At 41.5% G+C, this 23,521-nt stretch overlaps 1 protein-coding gene across 6 annotated transcripts in view; it reads right to left on the bottom strand.

Annotated features, from left to right (window-relative positions):
* Positions 1-23,521, bottom strand: part of DENND1A (DENN domain containing 1A) — a 542,774-nt gene that overhangs the window by 211,204 nt on the left and 308,049 nt on the right. For all 6 annotated transcript variants that reach the window (XM_081236287.1, XM_081236288.1, XM_081236291.1 and 3 more), the window contains one exon: positions 13,300-13,400. In XM_081236287.1, coding sequence (XP_081092413.1) covers positions 13,300-13,400 — 101 coding nt within the window. The remainder of the gene's footprint in view (positions 1-13,299; positions 13,401-23,521) is intronic.

Genomic DNA, 23,521 nt, shown 5'->3' with positions numbered 1-23,521 from the left:
CTCAGTAAGCTATTATGTCCAAGTGGGTTCTCTTCACAGCCCTGGCATGGCTGGTATGACTGGACCCATTCTCTTAGTGCCCAAAGAATGGTTTCTTGTTCCTTCCCTGGTTCTGAAGGATACCTGGCAAAGTGTTGGTGAGGACAGTTGAGACTCAGTGATGATCGTGAGGTGTTTGACATGCATCACCTCTATACATGAGTTTCTGACCCCAAGCACACGCCCTTGTCACTTGTCTACTTACTGAGCTCAGGAGGGTTGTTTATCGCTTTCTTCAGAGGGTAACATTTAAACTTGATTTTATGTACCACCCAAAATGCAAAAACCACCAAGTAAACTATGACTCATTACTTGCTTATCACACAGAATGACAAATTTGTAAAACCACTCATCACGCTTTCTTAAAAAGAAAATATAGCAAAAAATTGGTTAAGCTAGTCCTAAAAAACGTCACATTTAGAACCTGACTCTTCTGAATCATTTTCTGATTCAGAGTCATCAATGCCCTTGTTTTTTCCAAGGTTTCTCATTAACAAAACATAATACTTTATCTAGATGCTATCTTCATTTGTTAGGTCCCAGAAAGAACTTGTTTATTGCTTATCAAGAAAGTATCAACGCAAATATCTGTTTCACCAATAAAAAATGAACACCATGCTTCTCTGCTCTGGTGCCTTTCAAACATTCACACTGACTTTACATTTCAGTGTTGAATCTGACTGCAATTTGGAAGACATTTTAAATGGCAATTAGACACAACATGTGCAGAACCAACAGTGCACATAATTAAATTAAAGGGGTGATAATATTAACAGCTACGACCAAGTTCATGCATAGGTGGGCCATCACAACCATGTCACAACTGCCCTATGGCTGACGGCGATTGTGGGATGCCACTGTACATCTCTGAGTAGCGGGATAGGGTGTACCTGCCCTAGGCCTTTGTTCTCTGGGAATTACGGCACTATCTGACTTCATCACTGTCATCTTGGAAGAGTGAAAGCTATTCTTTCTTCCTTCTCCCCTGAAAAGGAGAGGGGTTATATTGGTAGTGTCAAGGCAGTGACAATATAATGACCTTTACCTGAAAGGTATGTTTACTTTGAATCCTCTTAAGGGGAAAAGGAACTCATTATCAACTGAGCTACTAAAACCCAGGTGCTTTTGTGCATCACTTATACATAATTTTCAAGGCAACTCTGCAAGGTATCACTGCTAACCACATTTTCAGATTGGGAAACAGGCTTGGAAAGGTGAAGTAACTTGCCCCAGGGTCACAAAGCTAGAGTGAAGCTGTAATTCAAAGTCAGGGCTGTTGGACTGAAAGCCTATACTGTCCCACAGCACATACTCAGAACTTAAGCCAAAAGAAAAGGCGTGCTGGAAAACCAAGGGGGCTAGTCACCCAATCCTCTCACCAACTCCAGACCTGCAACGCAGAGCACTGCTCTTATAGGTAAGTCCTGCAGCATGAGCTCATTCCTAGCAATGGACAGGCATGAATATGGATACTGCAGACTTATTAATGCTCCTATGGTCCCCGTTCATTATTACTGCACTTTCTCAATTTGTTAATTCCTTTCCCCCAGATAACTAGAGCCCTTTTAATTATGTTCCCCTGAGGTGAGCGGCTACTAATTGGAAAAGAGTCAGGTGAAATAAAGGAACACTGGCTGCTCAAATATATAAAAGGCAGCTTCCCAAGACAAAGAGGGAGAGGAGAGGAGGGGAGGGGAGGTGAGATGAGATGTGGAGAGAGGTAGGAGGGCCCCCACTCCCGCCTCCCCAGGAGCAACACCTCTCTGACCTCAGTAAGGATACAGCGTAGAGCTACCCAGGGGTTTGGAAGGTCTACTCTTTTTCTTTTCCCATATTAAAGCACAGTGAGCATTACAGTGGACACATCACAACACGCATTTCGCCTCTCAGAGGCACTCCACCTTTTTAGCCAAATACCCAGATCTGCAAAGGGAGCCCACAAGTCTTTCCTCAGTTCCCTGTCTTTAAAGGAAAGGAAAACTCTTGGTCTTACTCATTTGAGCTTTTCTTCCTTCCTTCCTTCCTCCCTCCTCTCTCCCTCCCTCCCTCCCCTCCTTCTTTTTTGAAAAGAAACAAACGTGTAAACGCCGTTTGTCTTACAGTTTAAAATTCTGCTCTGAAATAACAAGCCTGGCATTGCTAGAGAGGTTAAAGGACAACAGAACGGGGGAAAGAAAGCGAACAAAGAGCATACAACACACCTTGCTGGAGGACACAGATAATCCTAGTCTTCATCTTCCTGAAAGTGACCAGACAGATGGGCCGCAGGCTAATGCGATGGCCAGTGTCGCACAGGGAGCCAGGCAGAGCCAGTGCTGTTCATGGTGCACTTGCCATAGCCAGCGCTAGGCTGAGGGCTTGACAGGCACTTTCTCACTGGACCCTCAGGACAACGGTATGAGGTTAGGTACCACCACCGCCCCCCATACAGATGAGGAAACAAGGGCTGGGAAGCTAAACAACTCACTGAGGTCACACAGCAGCCCTGAGACTAGAACCCAAGTCTGTCACACTGAGAGAGAGCAAGCTCACTGCTTCCCAGGAGCCCAGCACGTGCCCGGCTGTGGAAGAAAAGTGGAAGGAGGTTCGGAGGTTTTCTCTAACCTGCTCCCTGGGGGCCCACCAGCAGCTGTGGCAAGTCCCGGGCCCCTCCATGTTCTGTCCGAGACTCCGGCCAGCCCCTCACCACAGGAACCCCAACTTGCCTCTGAGCTGAGCCACGAGTGTCCCTGTGGGCCCCAGTCCCCGCCTCCTCTAAGTCCTACTGAACCTGTGCTGTCCGCCAAGCCCCACTTCTCAGATCACGCCGGGCTTGCTAACACCTCCCTATTCAGAGGCTTTTGTCTGGGTTGCCCATTTGGCATAAAGCACGCGCTAATTTGTATGGTTATTCCAGACTGTCAGTCACAGGAGAACCAAACTTTGTTTCTGATTCCCTAGAGTCCATGGTGGGGCTGTGTGCAGAGCAGGAGGAATAAAGAGGCGGGTATGTGCTGAGTGCTCACCAAATACCAAGGGCTGTGCGGGAGCCCTTATCTCATTTAATCCTCAAATATTCCAATTTATACCAACCATTTTATAGATTAAAAAAGGGATTCTCAGAAACTTGCCCATGGTCACAGTTAATGGTGATTCCAGCCCACATCCTCCTACTTCAAGAGTCTCATACTACTGTTGCTTTACATTAACTTTTTTTTAACCATTATGTTACATTTAAGAAAAAAAAATGGGTATTTGATAATTACAGCTGAAAGATAAAATAGCAAGTGGACATTTTGTAGCCAGAATAAAACTACATTTTCCAACTAGCTTAAATGAATTGACACCCTTTCTTGTTCTAAATAGAATTTACGGCAGTTTATAGAAATATGTTCAATACAGCAGCAAAAATAGGAAAAAAAAATAGGGGCAAAGGGAAAAAGCATAAGTCGGAGCGAGGTGAGCACTTCTATGTGTACTGTGAGGTGCTGCACACCTGCTGGGACGGCCGCAGGTTTGGCTCTGAGTCCTCCAGCTGCCAACCCAAAGAGGGAAACAGGATTGTAATGTGACTCACGGTGTCCATAGAGAAAAATAAACTAGGCTCTCAGGAGCTTCCATTTTAAAAAGGCAACCGGGGAGGGGAAAGAGAGAAAACTAACAACTTATGGTGCATTTACTATGTGCTCAGTGTTTTCCGTGGGCCGGCCAGTCAGTCAGTAAATATCACTACGTGTTGGGCACCACCTTGGCCTGAGGACAGAGGAGAGAAAACACAGTCCTGATCCCTATACCTATGTGGAGATTACCATTAAGAGCGGACAGCCAATAAGCATATTCTTGTACGTGTGTAGGCTGCCGCCAGGAGACTTACAAAGTGCTGTGGGGCAGACCTAAGATGACCTCATCTCATTCCCACAGCAATCTTGAAAGGCTGATCTCCGTAATTCACAGAGGAACCCATGGCTCCAAGAGGTTAAGTGACTTGACAAAGGTCACAGCTGGTGAGAGGCAGAAAATATGACTTGAAAGGTAGAAGGGGTGCGAATGCCATTAGTTAATCGAGGTTTTCTTAGGGGAAAAAGTATTTAACTTCTTGCCTGGTTTCCAACCGGCCCTCCCTGATTTATGAGCAATAGCGGAGGATGAGGATCCCTACGTGAGGACAGGGGCAACCCCAGATTAGGAGAGGCGGCACAGACTGCCTCATTTCCATCTGTGGTTTCGGCAGCCAGAGCATGGGGCTCACAGCAGTGGAGGAGCTGGGAGCGCGGTGCTGGTCACTGGAAATGGCCTGCTAATGTGAGACGTGTGTATCTGAGCTGATGGTGAAAGTGGGGAGGGGGGACGATGCCCTCCTGAGTGTGGCCCTGTGGCTTCCTGGGGTAACCTTGGGGGTTGGGAAAGCGCTCCAAGCCACCAAACCCAACCGAAACAAACACAAGAGTTATAAAGATAACGCCTGGACGAAAACCCAGAGGGGTCAACATCAAAGCCTAGAGTAGTCCGCCCTTTTATGCCTCCTCAGTCTACCGGAAGGAGACAGACTTGGAAAACATCAGGAAGGGCTCCATGGCTAAGACCACTGCAGCAGGAGAAGTTAATCACAGAGGAAAGGTCAGGAGACAGGGCTCTCTATCGCCCCAGAGAGTTCAGTGCGAACCGTTAACAGCCAGAGCCAGGTCACAAAAGGAAGTCTCAGGTTTGAGCCACCAGCAACCCATGAGACCCTCGTAGAAATCCAGGAAAGAATGATGTACAGAAGAAATAAGAAGAGAAAAAGAGGTTTATGGATAAATAAACCAAGAGAAAGTAACCCCCAAAAAGAGTGTAAACGTTGAAAACCCAAGTGGTAACAAGGGGGAAAAAATCTCTTCTTGTTTTTCCAGGACTAAGATACGTCACATGCCAAGGTGCATAGCGTCCAATTACCTTCGTAGCCTAGTCTCTCAGTCTTTCAAATATTCACAGGGAAGACAAACCCACATCTGTTGAGAGATGACTCTGAGCCTAGCACTACACTGGTGCTTCATGGATTCTCGTTGTGGGAGAGGTAGCGACACAACCGCAAATCCCTGCCACAAGGTAACCTCCTCCAGAGCTGAAGCTTCTCTGAGGATGACATTACATGGTCTGTGGCTCCTGCTCTACTGGTGACCATGAACATATGTAGAATGTCTTTGCTGCAGAGACCACTATACTATGTCTTAGAAATTCCACAGTTTTCTAAGTGTTGGATTCAAGACAGGCTCCAGGTCAGGGAGGAGTGAGGAATTACATACAGGATGTGTCACAAGAAATGGAAAACCAGGCCAAGGCTTGGTCATATAAGAACAGATAAGAACCAGCTATGTCCCATGGAGGCCAGGCAGAAACTGGGGCAAGGGAGGCAGGCTGCTGCCCCTTACCACATCAGGCAGCAGAAAGGGGACTGGGAAGGTGGGACTGGCAGGGTGGGTCCAGACACTCAGATGTAGATGCTGCAGCAAAGGATGTGAAGGACCATGGGGCAGTGGGCTGCAGTCAGGAGAGCTCCCTGAAGGGTGGGTGGGCGAGCCAACAACCAGCATCCCCTACTGCAGAAGGGTCACTCCCATGGTAAAGGGACACTATGTCTTCTCTAACCCTGCAAGCCTCAGCACCCTCACAGGAATGTCAATGCTGAGTCTGGATGAGCATTGTCACACACTGTACTCCTAGCATTTGTGCCAGCAGGGGCACCTTGGAGGGATCAGATTAAGGGTCTGATGCCAACCATCTACACAGACTACTCATTTTTATAGAACATTTGCTTTTTGCTATATATACTTCTGAAAGGTTAAAAAGTATTATTTTAACTAATAAGGGTGGATTACCTTACTAACGACAATAAAAATTAGGTATTAAAAACCTAATGGGGGCTTCCCTGGTGGCGCAGTGGTTGAGAGTCCGCCTGCCGATGCAGGGGACACGGGTTTGTGCCCCGGTCCGGGAAGATCCCACATGCCGCGGAGCGGCTAGGCCCGTGAGCCATGGCCGCTGAGCCTGTGCGTCCGGAGCCTGTGCTCCGCAACGGGAGAGGTCACAACAGTGAGAGGCCCGTGTACCACACACACAAAAAAAGAAAACCTAATGGATCTGGAATTAGATGGTGATGGCTGCACAACCTTGTGAATATACTAAAAACCACTGAATTGTACACTTTAAAAAGGAATTTTATGGTATATGAATTACATTTCAATTTTTAAAAATCAAATGGAGAACCTGAAAAGGCAGTTTTCCTATAGAACCTATATAGTATAGATACAGATTCCTACAGAATCCACAGCATAGATAATGCAAAGAGCCATCTCTTCTCTCCCCCATTTTTCCACCAGGGAGACAGTTTACTCAGAAATTGTCCAAAGCTTCCTCCAAAGGCTCTTGGCATTTTCAGTTTTAGGTGCTGCTGAAGGAAATGAAGGTGCACCTCAATATAGGGCTCAGTGACTGTCATCACCTAACAACTTCCTTTTAGGTGCCTACTTGATGCCAGGCTCTTTACGGAGAACTATATTTTTAGCTCTATTCTGTGGATGAGGAAAGAGAGACTGTGTGATTCACCCAAAGACATAAATTCAGTAGGACCAGAGCCAGGATTTAGACCCAGAGCTTTGACTTCCAAGCCTGAATTATTTTCTACTCCTTACCCTCTCTGCTGAAACCTCAAGGTCAAGTTCAGCCAAATCTTACTAAGGGATTTACCCAGGAATCTATAATTTCACTTTGTTCAACCAACACACATTGTGAACTTTCTAACCATCAGGCCCAGCACAGACCCAACTTCCTTCCTCCTTCTGTCTGAAATTGAAATCCTGGTCCTTATCCCCTCCTACCTTCTCAGATGAGTTCCTGTTGCAGTGGTTGTACCCCCAGAGCAATGGACCTATCATGGCCCCTTGATGCCTCTTAGCTAAAAAAAAAAAAAAACCTCCCAACTCTTGCCTGGACACCCGAGTTCTTTTGTAAAGCAGTGTTTCCTCAGATCCAGAACCATCTATAAGCTCCTATCTCCCTATGCCCAATGCCAGGGACATAAAAGGTACTCATAAATACTTGCTGCAAAATGGAAACGACACAGTTTTTACTTATGTGTTAGAATTCAATCTTGAACAAAACTTGCACAGCCCAGAGTTTGATAAACAGAAAAGAATTTCGGTCATACCTGTCTACCTAATCCACTTCCAACCTACCTGGGTCTTGTGAACTTGAATTGGATTGTTGGATCATTTATATATATACACATATACAAACACATACACGTTAATATATATTGACTACAAATACATACACACAGTAATAACAAAAATAGTACCTACTATTTATGGAACACCTGCTTTTTATCAGTAGCTATTACTATTCACATTCAACAGAAGAGAAAACAGGCTCAGAGGTGTTCAGCGAACTCAAAACTAGTAAATGGGGAAGCCAGAGCCAAAGCCGGGTTTTTCTGTTTCTACCACGCCACGCTTTGTTGATCTCTATCACTGCCACCAAGAATATCAACAATCCCACTTACTTTAGCATCAATCTATTCCCTGCCCAAACTTTCATGGCATCAGTGAAGACAGAGGTTAGAACGGACCCAGCTCTGATCACCCAGCTGTCACTTCACAGCTGTGTCTGGACTGACGCCCCATCACCCACAGGGACTACGCACCCTGTGAAAAGGCATATTAAGACTGTTTGCTAAAAATCCTAGATGGAATACACGATGCAGCCTGTGGGGGTTGATTCAGAACCCCACACACAGCACAGCTAAAGAGCCTAGAACTAGTACGTCTCACAGAGAATCTGTCTCACAGAGAATCTTCCACTCCGGGTGGAAGAATGGACTCCAGAGGCACCTACAAATGTCAGAAAATATGAGGTATTTTACAAAGTCAGATACAAAATCCAAACCTTAATTGTACACACTTGATTTAACTTTTCGGTTCAACCATGCCCTCAGAGAACATCAGGAGTTAGCTACTAACTTGGCTCTTGGCCTGGCTGCCTTCTTTTGGGGTAAAATATGAACTTGTTCTGATCTGCTTTGGAAATTTTATCACTTATTTGAAAATATGTTAACAGGTATCCAGGATAACCCAAACATACAATTCAATTCGGGAACTGATTTGTGGTCCTCATTTAGGACTACTTCTGAAGGAGTAGGGAGAAAAAGGTATTTGCATGGGAAATACCATATGGCTTCTACTGGGACCTTTCGTTAGCAACATTTAATTAGCATAGCATAGCATAGTGCCTGGTACATAGTAAGTGCTCTATAAATATTTGTTGAACGAATGAATATAATGAATGATAACATAAGTCCGCAATTATTAGCAAGTCATCAAAAAGCCTATGTAAAGGATTTTTTTCACAAAATCTTGGTGATAGGTACAACTTATTCCATAATTCTTTAAAGGATATTACTAAGGAACGCTTTAATATGAGATGGCCTTGGATTTCAAGTGCAGGCTCTACCATTTCTTAGTTGTGTCATGGCGGGTAAGTCACTAAACCCCTCTGAGCTTCAATTTTCTAACCTAGACAATGGAGCTAGTATTTACCTTACAGTTTGATTTTAAAGATTTGCAATAATGTTTATAAAGAGCTTGACTTGCATGCTGTACTCGATACATGATGATTATTACTATGAAAGGGAACGCTGATTTTCATCAGCAAGTTAATCCTTTTGTCCCAGAAATGGGAAAGCTCTTCCAACACTGGCCAAGGTCAGGGCTGCCATCAGCCAAGGTAGGGAACATTCTCATTTTCACTTTCAAAATCAAGAGAATGGCACAGATCTAAGTAGAAAGGAACCAGCAGCACATGTTTTTAAATATTCATAAGGGCTGGAAATGTCTTACTCCTTTCGTTTTCTCTGCCATCTGCTTTTGTTTCTTTTCTTTTCATTCTTATGCCACAGCTGCAAATGAAAACAACCATACAATAACCCAAGTTAAATAAAAAAAAAATCAAAATAAAAACAATCTGATGGGTAAAAAGAGAAGATGAATTATAAAGTTTTCCCTTGAGTTCACAAGGCAGCAGAAGCAAGAAGAACGTTTGATGTGAGTTAGACCTTCTGGAAACCAAAATCCATGCCCCATGTTTGTAATAACCATAATAAGAGCAACATCATTTATTAAACGGCCCCTATGTGCCACTTGATGATCAGTATCTCTAATTCCTAAAGCCACTCTTCAAAGTGGGTAAATCGAACCCATTTCACAGAAAACGAAATGGCAGATCAGAGAGGTAAAACAGACTTTTAATGGTTACACAGCTAATAAGAGATGAAACAGATTTGAACTTGGGTGTGTCTGGATACAAAGCCCAGGCACCTTCTTGACCACCTCTCCAAAAATGGGAAGGAACATGAAAAAAAATTAATTTGCGAAATATTTAGGGCAGACTACTTGTATTTAATGGATTTATTCAGATAGTTAAAATCTGTGATTATAGATCTAATTAAAGTTAACTTAAATACTTGGTTGTTGTATTTGTGAATGTGCAATTAGTCTTCCACATAATTGCAGGGTTTCAGCATCATACTTTCCATTTATTCACTGCATCCCAGAGCTTTGCTACACTGACTTCTGTTCTACCAAAGGCCACATTACAGCTCTCGGGGTCTCGGGGTCTCTGGGTCCAAGGACCATGACCTATGATACCAATAGTAGGGTCTAGGCTCAGCCCCATTTAGCATGTCTTTGTCCAAAAGTCAATGAACACCTCATCTTCAATTGCAATGTAAAAAGCTCTTACAACCTACACTGTTGTCCTGAAAACTCCTAGCAGCATGTACCTGAAGAAAAACTGGCAGCAGTGGTCTTCATGTGTTAATTACACTTGTGAAGTCTATTATGCATAGAAAGGGCACCTGCTGGCAGTGAAAATGACTAGAATCTGCCCTTCCTGTGCAGTGAGTAAATTGAGAGCTCATTTCTACAGGAGATAATAGTTTTCAGATTCCATTTCGTGTATCCCCTGCATGGGGACGTACTTAACATTTAAATCATCTGCAGAGGAACAAACCTCCTTCAAATCTACATGTTTCAGGCTCCTAGCACATTATTTAAAATGCTAGTTATCCCTGCTGGCTCTTACCACCAAAGATTAAACTCAACGGTGGTGAAAGTCACGGAGCACAATAGAATAAAGTTATTAGCATTGACACAAATTTCATGACATTTGTAGTTTTTGACCAGAGCAGTGGTAGTAGGCTGAAGGTGATCTAATCAAGCCTTGAATAGAGGATCTGTTTTTTCTCTTGGGGTCTTTTATTTCATCATTCCTACATCTTGCAGTTAATAAACAGATACCAATCTCCACAGGCCTGTAATCATCCTTAGGTCAGATGTCAAAAAGTCCTTTCATGAAAACAAGAGAACAGGAGAGAGACAGCTATCACACAAACAGAAACTTCCAATATGGAGCCTAATCACAAAACCCACTCAGGCTCCAAAAATTACCAGCCTTAACTCTGAGTTTCTGGAGTGAAAGTTTGGGGTGACAAGGGCTTCGCAGCCGTCCTTGCCAAGTGTCCCCTTCTCGGTTAGAGCTGTCAGCACCGTTGCTCTCGGTCAGGCTGGTGACAGTTCTTAAAAGGGTTAGCGTTTGAGAGGAAGTTGAAAAGAGGATCTTGGGTCAGCTTCCACGGGAAAGAGTGAAACAGCTAATAAATCCTCTAAGCAAACAAGAAAGGAGGGCTGCGACCTGAGATGGCAGCGGGAAAGAACAACTGGCCAGAATAAGCATTGATTTTTTTCTTAAATGAAACTTTTCAATTATAAAAAAAACTATACTTTTTCATTGTGTCGATAGAAATATTTGAAAGCATGGAAAATAAAGATCATGCGGAATTCTTCCCCTCCTCCCCAACACAAATCACTGTTAACATTTTGGTGTATTTCCTTTCAGATTTCTGCCTCTCTATATGTATGTATGTATGTATGTATGTATGTATATGTGTGTGTGTGTGTGTATCTAATTTTTGTGTTATATATACACATAATTTTCATTTGTTTTTGTAAAAATGGAATTATACATATATAACACCTATTTTAGGGTAAGTTATTAAGCCTCTAGGGGCCTTGGTTTACTGACCTATGAAATGGAGCTAATAATACCTGCCTTACAGGGTTGCTGGAAGAATTAAATGAGATCACAGATGTAAGGAGATGGTCCAACGAGTGGGGGCCAAAGGAGAGATTCAGCAGTGGCAACTATTGTTATCACTGATGTTACTGACAGAGCATTTTCTTCTCCATAGTTTTGGGGCTCTAAGCTGCTGGTTTTCAACTAGCTAACAATTTGGCAACTGAAACTTTCCAAATAATGGAAAGTGAAAGCTGTACCATTAGGGAGGCAGAGGGACTCCAGTGACTTTCTCAGCTCCACCAATCCCTGCACACAAAAGCCCCTGGGTGTTCCTACCTGAAGCATCGAGACACACAGGTGAGTCTCTTCCAGGGAGAACCCTAAGGTTTCCCTGTAGAGCACATGTCTGGGGTGAGGTGTGTGGGGGACCCTGAGGCACATGTCTGTAGGGAAGGGACCTCTGTCTGTGTGTGTGAGTATGGGGCCATGTATTGCGGGGGGTGGTGGTGCCTGTGAAGGGTGCTGTATGTCAGGGCTGGGGCACTGTGTCAGCAGATCCTCTGTGCTTAAGGGTGTCACTGTGTGAGTCTGTCTTAGGGGACATATGTCCCCTTTCCCACCTTTTCTTTCTATCTCCCTTCCACCTTCCCTGGGTGTGCTTGTTCTTTCTCTCCCCTTGCCTCTTTCCTCCTCTCTGGCGGCTGTGTCTGCCTCTGCCCAGCCCCCCAGTCTTTCATTCAAACAGCGAACTGGACAGAGAACACGGTCCTTTCCTTTGAGATACGTGACAGCAGAAAAAACCAATAGAGTTGGTTCAGAAGCTCAAAAGAAGCAACAAATCTATACAGAGAAATTGCCCTTTAATCTCATGAGAGGTCGGAGAAAGGCATGGATAAAGAGACCCACCTTGATAAGAAAGATACACACTAAAGAGAGAAATGAGCCAATTCACTTAGTGCTATGCACTAGAGAGGGCCGCTGATCTTCACTTCACGGCCCTGAGCTAAATCTTTGCTGAACCCATGGCTTCTTGGCATGAGGATGAGCCCAACACATAACGTGAGAAGGACTCTTGAATACCTTTAAATTCCCAGGATAATTTGGCTACCTGGGTGAACCTTTTCACTGAGAGGACTGCAAAACGGGCTGGAGATCCTGGCAAAAATTATGACTGACCTGGACTCAATCTCTCTGAACCAATGGTAAATGTCCTGAATCATCTGTTCTTAAGTAACAGGGCTGTGACCCCTCAAATGGGGCCCTTTCTCCTGAAGCTCTCAATTTCTGGCAGACAGTGCAGAGCCTTTTCTATACATGTGTATCACTCCCTTATCAACTTCTGCTGACTTGAGCTGTATGGAGATAATGTCTTTAATCATAATACACTGGAGAAAGAAATTATTTATAAGGACATTAGATCACACAGTCTTTTTTGTTAATCTATTGGAGACAGATAGTGATGAAGATGATGCTTCTGCAGAAACATTTACTGAGCATCTACTATGAGCCAGCTTTTCTACATGGTATCCTTTCATGTTATTTCATTTCATTTCATCTTTACATAATTATGTATAGAACAAATTTATTTTGCAGATGAGAAAACAAAGCTTTTAGCCAAGTGACTTGCCCAAGTGGTTAGCTGACTCTAAAGCAAGTCAGCCTCCCTCCCTCCCTCCTCCCCTCTCTTCCTTCCCTCCCTCCTTCCACTAAAACACATTTCACTGAATAGTGAAATTCCCCTCAAAAGACTTCAGAGAGTTTTGAAGGCTGGTCTGTGCTCTCAAACCACAGCTGAGGGCAAGTCTTACAAAACGTGCCACGGCACGGCTGAAACTTGAAGACCTTGGGGATCTCAATTGTTCCTGACACCAGTTTCCAACGTGTCTTAGGAAAAAAAAAAAAAAATCACACAACTCCTTGGTGCTTTGGTTTCCCTACACTGAGGAAAGCAGAAGGTATTATCTACCCACTTGAACTCTTAAGAATGCCATGACATATATGAAAAGCTGTTTGGAAACAAACAGGCCATGCAATCAGGTGATCTAAAATTCAGATCACTATGAAGTTAGTATTTTAAATTTAGAGTCACCAACTGCATTACAAGTTATAGACCTAACTTGCCTGGTCATTCTCTGGAGAAGGAAAAGCAGAGGACAGGGTAAGCAGTGGCCTTACCAGCAGTAGTCCAGCAGATGTGGAGGCAGGACGGGGATGTACACGTGCTGCCAGAACATGGGGTAGAGCATCGCAGCAGACCCATGGATGCAGGCAGTCAACTGCAACGGAAGCAAATTAGAAATTCAGAGCTAAACAATTAAAGTCAGGAGACACTGTCATTTGAGTTCAGCAATAAATCTAAATATATACTTATCAACATATTTAAAATGATAAGTTAACTCAATAACCCTAATTCAAATTTAATAAGAGCTTCCTTTTCCAAAAAACGTATTTTTTTTCGTGATTATGAACGTAATTCACAATGACGGTAGAAAAATCTAGAAAATGGAGAAAGGGATAAGAGGAAAGTCTTCACCATCTGAAAATAATTGAACATTTTGTGGTATTACATGCATATGGATTTTTCTAATAAAAATCAGGATTACTGTAAATACAGTGTTGATTTGCCCTTAAGTTAACATTATTTGCCAGCATTTTCCCCATATCTTTAAACATTCTTAGAAAACATCTTTTCATGCCACTCAATGAATTTCCCATACTATATTTAACCACTCTTCCATCATTAATTCATATAATCGGATCAGGTCAATACTTTTTATATATGGTTTCTAGATGCAGAATTTAAAGACGAAGGTTATAAATATTTTAAGGCACTTAATAGATATAATAAATGTATTAATATAATAAATAGATGAAGGATTGAGGCTCCTCCTACCCCCCCACCCCTGCACTGGAATGCTGGCCTCCCTGTACGTCACTGTACCTATCTTCATTTTATTTTTATTTCTCTGATCATGACTGAAGCTGAACATCTTGTTATACGTTCTAAACTATATTTCTTAAGTAAATGGTCTGTTCATATTCTTAGTCCACTTTTTCTAATGAGAATTAGCATTTTTTAATTGATTTAAAAGCAAATACTGGATATGCAAAGGATAGTAATCCTTTGCAATGTTTTTGAAAATAATCTATCCTTATTTAATTCTCTTTGAATTTTTGGGTAAAGAGAAGCCTTAAATAATTACATGGGCAAATATTTTCCTTCATGATGGTTTCCACTCTTTTATACTAAGAAAGTCCTCCAAATTTCTCCTCAGCATTTAACTCTTTAATCCAGCTGGAACTAATTTAGGTTTAAGGACTGAGGTGAGAATTTATTTTTTCCACTTAGTTAATCCATTGCTCCAGCACTGTTTACTGACTAATCCTTCCACTCCCTCTTCTTTTGACTTGTCCCTATGTCATATTTCTTTTTTTTCTTAAGAGCTAGACACATCATACAATCAGTATTTGATATAACAGAAAAATTAGGAAACAAAGATACAATGGAATAAAATTGCTACAAAATTCAACATAGTGAAAGAAGGAAAAAAACCGACACCTTTGGAGATAGGACTATAAAGTGACAAAAGTCAACAACAAATGTTTCTTTCTGCCTTTTTTCTTTAATGTTTCTTTGGTTTCTGGGAAGCCTGTTCCCCTGAGGACTTTGCTTCTTTTGGAAGCTGTTAACTGGCCTTTGCTGACAGAAGGACATTTACGTGGCAAGAGTGACGCGCCAAGGCCCAGTTAAAAGAATCCCAGAGGTTAGTGTAACATGAACAGCTTTAAATTGGATATTCTGCTGATGGTTCACAGTTGTGAGAGCTGTGTATTAAATCCAGGGCCTAATTTTCCCCCTCCTTTTCCCTCCAGACCCTGTTCTTTAAATCAGGTACATGCCATGAACAGAAGCTTAACCAACAAGCTCGCAAGAGCAGATCCCAGTGACTCTGCCAAGGCTTGTAGGTTTAATACATTTTTTCTCAACCCATTTCGGTAGGTTACAACATAACAGGGCTGTCTGTCATAGTATACATGACTAATCTCTTTGGGCTTAGAAGAGATAAAAAATCTTTGCTGGTATTGAGTGAATGGAAAATGAACCAACTTTACTCCAACTCTACCCTCAAGTCAGGCTGGAGGGTTACACTGGCCTTTGGCCCCAGCTCTTCCTCCCCATCCATTAACCAACTGCCAAAGTACTCTTACTAAAGTGCAGGTCCAGTCATGTAACATCCTGCTCGGAAATGTACTTGGGGGCACACCTGGAACAGGCATGTCTTCATGTCTTCACCAGTTCCCTGTCTACCTGTAGAGAAGCATCTCCAGCCACAATCTCTACTACTTCCTCCAAGTTTATCCTTGGAATAAATCATTTGCAGATTTAGGAGTAGTTATGTACTCCTTTTCCTCCCTTCTGTATTCCCACTGGCCCAGATCTGTGCCCCTAGCGAACTCCTCCTGCCCCGGGTCTCTGTGCACTACCTTCCTCTGCAAAGCCTTGCATGGCTCCACTGGGCGTGTGCCCCCATTATTAATGGGACTATGACTGTATATCTGTACTCTCACTGTAAAGTACAGAAAGACCCTGCCTCTCTTTTGCTCAGTGGCACAATGTATATATACATATGCATGTATGTGTATGTGCTAGATAATGCAATGTTTCTTGAATAAATAAAAAACAATTCACACTTGGAATATATTCACAATATGAAGATAGTTAGTGGCTTGGCTTTTCATAGTACTGGACCAACATTTTCATGAGTCTCACAGAGTAGGGTATACATATATATGACTCAAATTCCAAAACGATAATAGCAAGCTTAGACATACAAATACGCCACTTCTGGAAAATCAAGTCAATGGATTCATCCATCCATTTATTCAATAATATGCCTACTCTGTAACTCTACAACACAATAAATAAATAAATAAAAGCACTTAAAAATCTATATGGTGCCATACAAATGTAAGGTATCATCATCACATGTATTCACTGGTAATTCTCTTTGAAAAAGTCATTCAATAGAATGTTCCTGGTTGAGATAGAACTTGAATACCTGCCTCTTTTTAGCTTAAATTGGTTTGAGTCAAAATCCTATTTCAAGCGACACAGTGGCAGAGATCTTATCTTCAGACAATGTTCTTTTCATGTCTCTTTAGCCTCAAAAAAAAACCCTAGCAAGCTAAATGACAAGGTTTTAAAATTACTTATCCCTCATAAAAATCAAACTTTTAAGATGTCTGATCATCATTTCCATTGTGGGGTTTTCTGAGGGCCAAAGCTCTGCAATTGGAGTAAAATGCTTTTACCCATTTGATTAAGAAAACAAACAAGGAGTTGTTTGGCTCTTTTCCAAAATACTAAATGGCACAAACAGTGTGCATCATTTCTTAGAAATAGTGGCTAAGTGGACCACAGAAAAGTGTTATGACATATCTATGCTTAATCAGAAATAACATACATCCCATAAATTATCATTAGCCACTTACTTAAAAAAAAACAAAACTCTAAAACCAACCCATTAAGAAAAAAGAAGGGTCCTAAAGGCCTATGCTCATTCCTTACAGAATACAAAATTTAAAAGTAATGAAAGTATACAATTTGGATTGTAGTCAACAAAGGGGTATTGTGAATATTTAATTGAAGTGCAAGTTGAGGAAAATGATCCTATCAAAATCTCACTCAGTGGGAGAATAGAAAGATAGTATGTGTAAAATTTGCCCAAAGTCATTAGTCACAATGAATATTCATCAGAAGCCAATTATCAATCCCATTTAATGACACCCCAAAAGATTTTGCCCTGAAGCAGCTGAATAGTCTAAGACTCCAGACAAAACTAGACAAATTACACAGCCAACAGCCAGTCTAGCCAGGACACAAATTGTAAAGTAAACCACTGGTGGGTTTTTGGACTCACTTTTAGCAAATTCTGTCCTCAATTAAAGGTACATAAGGTCAATCTGATTCTGGAGCTTTCTATATGGCTCCATAGTTTCCTTTGAGGCAAAGGGAGAGAAAGGAGAAGGCAGTGGAGGTAGGACATGAATGGAGAGCCATCAATGATAGGGTTTGAAAAATCACAAAGACACTTTTTTTTTTTCAGTTTGAGGTATTACTTAGGGATAATGCCCAGACTGTCACAATCTTAGATACCAATTCAGCTGATTCCTAAGAGTAACTCTGCAATTAACATGGGGGAAAAAAAAAAAAAAAGGAATTTCAACAGTGCATGTGCCACGCACCATGCTGGGGGTTTAGGATCTTGCAAAGTACTATTTTAGAGTTGGGGTGTGTGTGTGTGTGTGTGTGTGTGTACACACATATACACTCAACACCACATTTCACAGATAAGGAAACAGTTTCAGAGGTGAAATAACTTGCCCAAGGCCACACAGCTAGTAAGTGACAGAACTGGGACTCGTATCCAGGTCTGTCAGACTATAATGGCCATCTCCACAATGCACAAGTTAACTATTGTGTTGAGTGCCTATGCTGTGCCAATACATTATGCTCAGGATTCTGAGCTAGGTGAAATACTGACCCCATTGGCATGGCCAAATTATGTAGAAAGTTATGTAGAATTTGCCTTGCTGTTAGATAACCAAATATCTAAAGCAAAATGGCAATTAACAGAAAATAATCATTTTGAAAACAAACACAGAGCTGATCACTTCCTGAGGATTAGTTACATTTAAGTAAGGTGGTATAGTATCTTTAATCCATAGGAAATTCTAGACATTGAGGTAACGAGTGTTAAAAGGTTTAGATTCCAATGTGGGCACACCTACTGGAAAGTCTGGCTTTCTGTCATGTCCCTTTTCACATACTTTCATGGAGTTTCCATTAAATCTCTTTTTGATCTGAGCAGATCACTTTCTCTCCTGGGTCTCAATATGGAAAACAAGAGGCTGGACTACATGATCCAGGTCCCCCCTTCCAGCTCTGACAATTTTGATCTAGAGCAATTGCCATCCTTTGACATATAGAATTCTCCTCCCCTGCCCCAGCTCCCTTCCTCAGCCATACTTGACTAAGCATAAGTACATCAGACTCAGTCTCAAAGTTGGTCTTGCTTTCTCATCTCTGCAGTCACAGGGGCGCACCTGAAATTCATGTGCTATCCAGGAACCACCACTGTTCAGCCACCCCATCTCCATCACCTGACTGTGCAGAGTACAGCCTTCCTCCATGCTTGATCCCTGACACTCTAAAGATCTCAGAGGTAGATAATCTCAGGAGACCAACGGCATGAGACTAAAGATGTGAGCTCCACAAGGACAGAGACCACATTTGATTCTCTCCTTATCTCTAACTATGCTTGACACAGAGCAGGTGCTGAGTAAATGTTTGGGGAATGCTAGAATGCCTCCAGCTTAACATCATGAGGAATGGTAGACAAGATTATCAGACATTTAACAAATTGCAATTGCTTAATAGATCACAACTAGAAGCTGTAAATTACGAAGAGGTATGAGATTCCAAGTTCCAAAAGTTGAAAGAGGGAAAAAAAAAAAAAAAAAAAAACCAGAGGTCAGAGTCACTATTCACATCCAAGAACTCAGAATGTTAAAAGATTAAACTGACACCTGCTTCATCACAGGGTTAGAGCCATTTGGATTTCTCCTCTGAACACAAACATCAGGAAACTGATAAAACAAAGAATATAGAAAGAGTACCACATTATTAACCTTAAAGACGGGTCACTTTTCAGTCTACCCATTACAACCAAAAATAATCCTATGTAGAACAATTGTAGAAAACCGTACGTGTCTTAGAGAAGTTGTTAGCTTTCTCAATTTGAGAACTAGATTCTTCTATTTAATCATAAACCACCCTTGTAGTCATAAGGAAATCAGACAAGCGATTCAAACAGTGTTTTAATTTTTATTTATTCGTACATGTAAAACCCACTATAAGATCAGCAAAGAGTTTTAAGTAAAACCTCAGGGACTCTGAAAGTTAATGTACTCAACCCTTCGAAGAGTATGAGAAAAACCTTTAATTATAAATGGTTCAAATTGTGTTTACTATAGTTAGTGAGGGGAGAGTTGGCTTTTTAAGAAACTATCAAAGATGCTTTAGCAGAAAGAGAAATTAGAAAGCCTCAGAAATCAAAGGCCTTCAGCTCTTGTAAACAGATGCCGGACATGTGAGTAGAAAGAAGGAATGTCCTGCTTTTTTTAGAAGTTGAAATGTAATGCTTCTGTATTTATTTTTTGTAGGGTGGGAAGGGCAATCTATCTTCAAGTAGTTTTTCATTCAGTTGGGTGGAACTCATCATACCTCTTGCTTCTCCACTATTCTCTGAGGAAAGGGAAGGAAAAAATTCCCACAAAAACCAACACAGCAACATGGAGTCAAGTCGAGTGCCCTACACTAAGAGGAAGGTCATCCAGGCAAGAAGGAAGCTTTTCCAGGCAATCACCTGCCTACTCAATCACTTCTCCTTCCGCCTTCTCTTCTTTTTTCTTAAAGCTACCTACTAACTAGAGTAATCAGAGTAAGTTATTAACAAGGGTAACAAGTTTCGTGCCAAGATCTGACACTTCAAAACATCAAAGCAAATAAAACTGCCAGAGAAAAGCTTTAGCTACCAAAGCAGAGGCAGATACTATGGTATAGTAAACTACAGTGTAAATAAGCCTATAGCACCATATGTGAGGAAACTGCAGACTTTTTTTTTAAGATGAAAAAGAAAAAGGTAAAATTACATTGGGATTGATAACAGTTCATTTAAATACATGGACAGCTACTTCTCCATTCTGTGCCTAGGACAGATACTCTAACTGACTGTGGAGTGAGGACATGGCCTGCGGATCCCTCTGAAAGTGCAACCATTGGCAGTGGATCCAAGTTGGCACTCAAGAAGAAATCTATTTTCATCCCCAAGTCTAGTATAAGTGGATATTTACATTTCTTTGAAAATATTTCTAAGATCATAATTTATGTTTAGCTAATTTATATATTGCTTTAATAAAGAATCTCATTTTTTAAAAGAAAGAAAGCATAACTGAACATAGAATCATGAGAACCTATCTATCAGGCATCCACACGTGAAAAAGAAACTAGGAAACCTTCAGGTGGTAGGAGTTACTAGATTTGAAGGCATAGGGAAAAAAAAAAAATTTCCCCTGCACAGTTTTGTCAGACAAATCCAACCTCAGAAAGTGACAGTAAATTCAGAAAGATTGAAGCTATAAACAGACACCACCATGACCACTTACTCAGCATTTACTATCTGCCAAGCACTGTTCTAAGTGATTTACATGTACTACTTAACTCACTCAATCTTCACAGCAACCCTATAAGGTAGGTAGCATTGTTGTTCCCATTTACAGATGAGGAAACTAAGATTCCTAGATATTAAGGACTTTGTGCAAGGTCACAGTAGTGGCAGAAGTAGGCTATAAACCTAGGGAGTCTAGCTCTGGAGTTCATGCTCTTAGCTCATAGGAAACTGCCTCAGTGCTATGATCTGTATTAATCCGACAATTACTGAGTATCCACTATGTGTACATGCCACGCCCTCAAGCAATTTAAAATAGAAAAAGATCAAAATGCAAACAATCAACTTCAACACAAACGCATTAGGAAAGAGGTGCTGTAACAGAGGTTCAAGTGTGCTAGCATATGAAGAAGGAATCGTTAATTCTGCCTGGGGCAAGAATCAGGCCTGCTTCCCAGAGAGGGAGGCAGGAGAGCAGAGCCTGGAAAGATGAAGACAGGAAGCGGTCAGTCTTCCTCCCTGGGAGGCTGGTCAGGTGGTAATGCTAGGTCAAGTGAACAAAGCAGCTTCTTAGGCCACTCCAGCTCTACGTAGTGATGACTGGAGACTTGAAGAAGAAATGACAATTTAGTCAATGACTATGTAACTAGTGAGAAGTGGGTGGATATGGAAAATCTCATACGAGTTGCCATGACTATTCTCTGTTGCTTGGATTCATTCACCATCCACTCTCACCAGTTGTACTAATTAAATCTTCAGAGCTCTTCCAGGATCTCTATTGCCTTCTTTGCTTCTGAAAGTCAAATCAGACCTTATTGCCCTGAAAAGGTAGGATTCAGAGTCAACATTTACTAAATGAGTAGTATGTGCCAGCAATGGGCTACCTGCTTTCATACCTATGACCACTGAATCCTTTCAACAACCCTGAGGGGGGTATTACTACTACCCTCTTTTTACAGAAGAGGACACAGAGTCTCAGAAGGATTAAGTAAATTGCCCAAGGCGACATGGCTAGGGAGGGTTAAGTTACACAGGTAGAAACTGAACAAAACCATCCTGACTTGAAGTCGGGTGCTCTCTCCTTCAGCCCTGCTGTCCTTTTTCTTGGGAAAAGACAGCAGAAGCAGGGCTGTCTGAATCATCTAGCTGGGAGAACACATAGATACCGAGATAGCAGAAGAGAAAAAAATGTGAACTTTCACAAGGTCTATACTAGCCCCTAACTACCTAGTCTAACCTCACATCACACGACACTTGCTCACCAGTGACCACACTTTCAGCTTGCAGAAGCCATAGGAAATTCTGAGTTCTTGTTCTCACTGACTCAGCACATAGTAGGTGCTCCAATTTCTTTAACGAAATCCACACAGATGCCTGCCAATGTTGAGTGCCATTTAGGGCTTTTGCAAGTATATTAAGATGTCAGTGACTTGAATATTACCTGTTAGTGTTTTTTAGTAGAGATTTGGTTCGTTAAGAGTCATATAAAAAAGCTATCAGTCTTATAATCTAAAGAACATACCATTTGTTTCACAAATTGACCACGCTACTAAAACAATAAACACGATACCCTGCCAATGTTCTCAGTGCAATGGCTAAAAAGAAACATCACCTCTCTAGATCTATTTATACACATGTATCTAAAATTACACTGGTGGACTACATCAGCACCCAACATTACTTTGAGACCTTAAATAGATTATACTTAGCTCTGTTCTGTTCTAGACCTGCCAATGTCAAAATCAGAGCTCTCTCAAAGAGAAATATGGAAACAAAGAATTTTTTAGTGCTAATCTGTACTCACAAATATTTTCTAAACAAACTTAATCAGCCTCTATTACATAGTCTCAAAATGAAAAGAACTCTAATGATGCAAAATAATCAAAGAATAAATACTGTCTTAGAGAACTGTCTATTCACTGGTTCTGAATCCACCTGTGTATCATCATTTGGGGAACCTTAAAAAAATAGACATCCCACGGTCGCATGTTAGATCTTTTGAGTCAGAATGTCTGGAGGTGGTGCCCAAGAACTTGAATTTTTAACAAATTCTCTGAGTGATTTCTAACACAACTAGTCCATGGATCAGAATTTGGGAATCACTAACAATCTGAATCCTCTGTCTAGTCCAAAACATGTGCTCAATGTGTTGAAGCAAGAGGCAGGAGAGGAAGGTATAGTAGGGAGACCATGGCTGGTTGATGTCACAACAATTTTTAAAGTATTGCAAATTAAACTGTTGTTACTCTATATATTACATAGTTTATATAGTCTCCATAACATCAAGGTTCTTCATTCTAGTTATAGTTCAACATGAACAAGAGAAAACGAACTCACACATAATTACATGGAGAACATAGTTCAAAAAGCAGTTAATTGTATTTACATTTAAAAACCAGAGAAAAACCACGTAAATAAAACATACCAATCTTTCCTCCGATTTCCTGCCAGTGGAAGTTCCTTTCATCTATTTCTAACAGTTTTTAATATTCTCTGAGCCACAATAAAATTTTATGTGATGGAGATTAGACAGGTTATGCTATTTGAAAGTTTGGCTGCAGAGTCTCTATTTCATGCCACTTCATTACATTTTGTTAAGGATTTCCCTCTTCACCAAAAGGGATTAGTTTTCTTCTCACTTCTTTGAATACTCTTCTTAGGTTGTTAGTGTGAACTAGGTTAATCTCTCTCTTTTTTAACATATAAAAGATGAACAGACAAAATGTTCGATTTATTTTATTTTTTAAATGGAACACTAAATTTAGTCTTAGAGTTCTCTGTTTGGTAAGTTTCCAGTTACAAGGTCTTGGCTTCCCTTGAGCACAGTTTGAAACAAAATAATGCAGTTTGTTCCTACGGCTGGAACATGCAGAGTGGAGTGCGCAGGCAAAGAGGCCCTGGCTCTAGTCCAGTATTTCAAACCTTCTTAAACTGCCACTCTCATCTAGGCTTCAAGGGCTGCAGATAAGCAAACAGGATTAGTTACTTCTAGCCCAGAAGAGCTAGGAAAGCTTTACACACATCATTTAGATACCCAACCCACTACACAGGCCGGGGTAGTCACGGCCAGGTGGAGTTCATCAGGAAAGAAGTAAAGATGAAGCTAAATCTGAAAAACTCCCTAGTCCACAAATCGGCCCTTCTTAGGTCACAAGGCCAGGTGGTGA

This window comes from Mesoplodon bidens (genome assembly GCF_964165515.1).
Source record: "Mesoplodon bidens genome assembly, chromosome: 6".
In the NCBI taxonomy this organism is placed as follows: Eukaryota; Metazoa; Chordata; class Mammalia; order Artiodactyla; family Ziphiidae; genus Mesoplodon; species Mesoplodon bidens.
Note: the sequence above shows the minus strand (reverse complement) of the source record. Positions and strands in the feature narration are given on the sequence as shown.